We start from the raw sequence: 5,061 nt of genomic DNA, 5'->3' as shown, positions 1-5,061 counted from the left end.
ATCCTAAAATTTGTATGGAACCAGAAAAGACCCTGAATCGCCAAAGTAATACTGAAAAATAAAACAAAAGCGTGAGGGATCACCATCCCATACTTTAGCCTCTATTACAAAGCTGTCATCATGAAGACAGTATGGTATTGGCACAAAAATAGACACATAGACCAATGGAATAGAATTGAAAAGTCAGAGCTGGATCCAAAGGTATACAGCCAACTAATCTTTGACAAAGCAGGAAAGAATATCGAATGGAAAAAAGACAGCCTTTTTAACAGATGGTGTTGGGAGAACTGGACAGCAACATGCAGAAGAATGAAACTAGATCATTTTCTCACACCATGGACAAAAATAACCTCAAAAGGATAAAGGACCTGAACGTGAGACAGGAAACCATCAAAACCCTAGAGAAGAAAGCAGGAAACAACCTCTTTGACCTTAGCCACAGCAATTTCTCACTGATAATTCTCTAAAGGCAGGGGAACTAAGAACAAAAATGAACTATTGGGATCTGATTAAGATAAAATGCTTTTGCACTGCAAAGGAAACTATCAGACTGGCGCTGCTTATAGGGCGAGGGCCTGCCGTGGCCGCCAACGAGGAGCGAGTGACCCCAGCAACTTCCGTTCCCAGGCGCTGCCAGCGTTCTCGTGGGGCCCTGCACGGGGGCTGCACTGGGCGGGGCTGGCGAAGGGGCCTGGCGTCAGAGCCAATGGTTACCTCAAGAAATAAGCCAAAGTACACATGTTGGAGTGTCCCATATACCACTACGAGTAGGGAAACAAAATAACCAAAGTCTCAACAAGAGAAACCAAGACACCATTCAAAGAACACTTCCTGAATGGACAGGCCCTAGACAGTTAAAGAGCCCTCTTTAATACAGCAGAATCCACAGGGGGAGAGTGCAAAACATGCTGTTAAAATTAACAATAGATAGAAAGCTAACCAAAATGATGAAACGGAAGAACTCTCCTCCAAAGAAATTCCAGGAAGAAATGACAGCCAATGAACTGCTCAAAACAGATACAATCTATTCTTCAATCTATTCTGCTCAAAACAGATACATTTCAGAACAAGAATTTAAAACAACAGTCATAAAATTAAACGCTGGGCTTGAAAAAAGGATGGAAGGCATCAGAGAAACTATTGCTACAAAGAATATAGAGCTCAAAAATGGTTGTGATGAATTAAAAAGGCTATAAATGAGATACATAATAAAATGGAGGCATCCAATGCATGGATAAAAGAGGCAGAAAGAAGAATAAGTGATTTAGAAGACACAATTATAGAAAAAGAGGAAGCCAAGGAAAAGAGAGATAAACTGACCCAGGAACATGAAAGAAGAGTTCGAAAACTCAGCAATACAATCAAATGGACCAATATCCATATCACAGGAATTCCAGAAGGGGAAGAGAGACTGAAAGGTGCTGAAGGAGTCCTTGAATAAATTATACCAAAGAACTTTCCAAATCTGTGGAAGGAAACAGACACTGAAATCCAAGAGGCACAGAGAACTCCCCTCCAGAAGGAACTTGAGTCTATCTTCTGCACGACATATCATAGTGAAACTGGCAAAACAGAAGGACAAATAGAAAAATGTGAAAGCAGCTAGGGAGAAAAGGGCCCTAACATACAAAGGGAAACCTATTTGAGTGGTTACAGACGTATCTACTGAAATTTTGCAGGCAAAAAAGGAATGGCAAGAAATCTTCAATGTGATGCACAGAAAAAATATGCAGCCAAGAATCATCTATCCAGCAAGCATGTCATTCAGAATATAAGGAGAGATAAAAGACTTTCCAAATAAACAAAAATTGAAAGACTTCATCACAAATAATCAGCCCTATAAGAAATTCTGAGGGGGACTCTCTGAGGGAAATGTTGCAAGGAACGCAAGGTACTAGAGAAAACACCACAAGCATAAATCCCACAAACAACACAATGACTCTACACCCATATATTTCAATAATAACACGGAATGTAAATGGGCTGAATGCTCCAATCAAAAGATATGGGATAGCAGAATGGATTAAAAAAAACACAAAATCCATCTATTTCCTGTCTACAAGAAACCCATTTTAGACCTGAGAACACCTTAAGATTGAAAGTAAGGGGATGGAGAAATATCTACCATGCTACTGGAAGTCAAGGAAAGCTGAAGTAGCTATACTTATATCAGACAAACTGAATTTTAAATTAAAGACAGTAACGAGGGATGAAGAAGTGCATTATGTAATAATTACAGGGTCTATCCATCAGGAAGAACTAACAATTATAAATGTCTACGCACTGAATATGGGAGCACTTAAATACATAAAACAATCACAAACAGAAACACTCTTATCAATAAGAACTTGCTAATAGCAGGGGACGTTAACACTCCACTTCCAGCAATGGACAGGTCAACTAGACAGAAAAACAATAAAGACACAATGGACTTAAATGACACATTGAACCAGATGGATCTGACAGATATGTTTAGAACTCTACATCTTGAGGCCACGCNAAGAAAAACTTCTGGACTCATTTTATGAAGCCAGCATCACTTTGATTCCCAAGCCAGACAGAGACCCAGCAAAACAAGAGAACTACAGGCCAATATCCTTGATGAATACAGATGCAAAAATCCTCACCAAGATACTTGCAAATCGATTCCAACAGCCCATGAAAAGATTATCCACCAAGATCAAGTGGGATTCATCCTGGGTTACAGGACTGGTTCAACATTCGCAAATCAATCAAAGTGATACAGCNGACTTCCACCTGAGATCAGGAACACGACAGGGATGTCCACTCTCACCACTGTTGTTTCACATAGTGCTGGAAGTCCTAGCATCAGCAATCATAAAACAAAATGAAATAAAAGGCATAAAAATTGGCAAAGAAGTGTCAAACTTTCACTTTTCGCAGATGACATGATACTCTACATAGAAAACCCGAGAGACTCCACCAGAAGCCTACTAGAACTGATCCATGAATTCGGCAAAGTTGCAGGATACAAAATCAATGTGCAGAAATCGGTTGCATTCTTATACACCAACAGTGAAGCAACAGAAAGAGAAATCAAGAAACTGATCCCATTCACAACTGCACAAAAAACCATAAAATACTTAGGAATAAACCTAAGCAAAGATATGAGTTCTGTATGATGAAAACTATAGAAAACTTATGAAGGAAATTGAAGAAGACACAAAGAAATCGAAAAACACTCCTTGCTCATGGACTAGAAGAATAAATATAGTTAAAGTGTCATTACTACCCAAAGCAATCTACACATTCAATGCAATCCCAATCAAAATTGCACAAGCATTCTTCTCAAAACTAGAACAAATGACCCTAAAATTTGTATGGAACCACAAAAGACCCTGAATAGCCAAAATTATATTGAAGAGGAAAACCAAAACGGGAGGCATCACCATCCCAGACTTTAGCCTCTACTACAAAGCTGTCATCATCAAGACAGTATGGTATTGGCACAAAAACAGACACATAGGCCAATGGAACAGAATAGAGAACTCAGAATTGGACCCAAAAATGTACAGCCACCTAATCTTTGACAAAGCAGGAAAGAGTATCCAATGGAAAAAATCGAGCCTCTTTAACAGATTGTGCTGGGAGAAGTGGACAGCAACATGCAGAAGAATGAAGTTAGATCATTTTCTCAATCCTACACAAAAATAAACTCAAAACGGATAAAGGACCTGAACGTGAGACAGGAAACCATCAGAACCCTAGAGGAGAAAGCAGGAAACAATCTCCCTGACTTCAACAGCATCAGTTTCTTACTTGACACATCCCCAAAGGCCAGAGAATTAAGAAGAAAAATGAATTATGGGACCTCATCAAGATTAAAAGCTTCTGCACAGTAAACAATCCATAAAACTAACAGAGAACAGATGGAATGGGAAAGGATAGTTGCAAATGACATATCAGATAAAGGGCTAGTATCCAAAATCTCTAAGGAACTCACCCAACTCCACACCCAAAAAACAAACAATCCAGTGAAGGAAAGGGGAGAAGTTTTGAACAGACACTTCCAAAGAAGACATCCAGATGGCCAACAGACACATGAAACGATTCTCAATGTTACTCATCATCAGAGAAATACAAATCAAAACCGCAAGGAGATACCAGATCATACCGGTCAGAGTGGCTAATATGAACAACTCAGGAAACTAGATGCTGGCGAGGATGGGGAGAAACTGGCACCCTCCTACACTGTTGGTGGGAATGTAAACTGGTGCAGCCCCTCTGGAAAACAGTGTGGAGGTTCCTCAAAAAATTAACAATAGAACTCCTCTGTGACCCTGCAATAGCACTGCTAGGCATTTACCCACAGGATACAGGCATGCTGGTGCATAGGGGCACATGTACCCCAATGTTCATAGAAGCACTTTCAACAATAGCCAAATTATGGAAAGGGATTAAATGTCCATCAACTGATGAATGGGTAAAGAAGATTTGGTTTATATATACAATGGAATACTACTTGGCAATGGGAAGGAATGAAATCTTTCCCTTAGCAGCAACATGGATGGAATTGGAGGATATTATGCTAAGTGAAATAAATCAGTCAGAGAAATACAGATATCATATGTTTTTACTCATATGTGGATCTTGAGAAGCTTAAAAGAATACCATGAGGGAAGGGAAGGGGGAAAATAGTTACAAATAGAGAGAGAGGGAGGCAAACCATAAGAGACTCTTAAATATAGAGAAAAAACTGAGAGTTGATGGGGGGTGGGGAGGAGGGGAAAATTGGTGGTGGGAACTGAGGAAGGTACTTGTTGGGATGAACACACTGGGTGTTGTATGTAAGCCAATTTGACAATAAGTTAGATTTTAAAAAAGGAAAGCATAATCATAGGCAGAGGAAACAATGACATTTATCTGTCTCTGCTCGATTCTTGGTGGAAAAAAATAGGAAAAGCTTCCTATAATAATATATTAACCACAAACATACCATCAGGCGGGTTTGTGGTTCAGAATTACAATGCTCATTTATTTTGGAAAATGCTAAGATTAAAGTTTAACAGTGATTTCAAGTCATTAGTTCCCAGAAGTGTC

At 39.4% G+C, this 5,061-nt stretch overlaps 1 protein-coding gene across 1 annotated transcript in view; it reads right to left on the bottom strand.

Moving 5' to 3' along the window:
- Positions 1-551: 551 nt before the first annotated feature.
- The window catches only part of LOC144229850 (6-phosphofructo-2-kinase/fructose-2,6-bisphosphatase 1-like), a gene marked incomplete at its 3' end in the record, with an annotated part of 38,851 nt that continues 34,341 nt past the window's right edge, over positions 552-5,061 (bottom strand). The window contains exon 11 of the mRNA XM_077761941.1: positions 552-714. Within this exon, the coding sequence (XP_077618067.1) occupies positions 552-714 (163 nt within the window). The remainder of the gene's footprint in view (positions 715-5,061) is intronic.

This window comes from Crocuta crocuta, unplaced genomic scaffold, assembly GCF_008692635.1.
Source record: "Crocuta crocuta isolate KB4526 unplaced genomic scaffold, BGI_CrCroc_1.0 scaffold1511, whole genome shotgun sequence".
Lineage (NCBI taxonomy): Eukaryota > Metazoa > Chordata > Mammalia > Carnivora > Hyaenidae > Crocuta > Crocuta crocuta.
The sequence above is the reverse complement of the archived record's forward strand: the minus strand, read 5'-3'. Positions and strand labels throughout refer to the sequence as shown.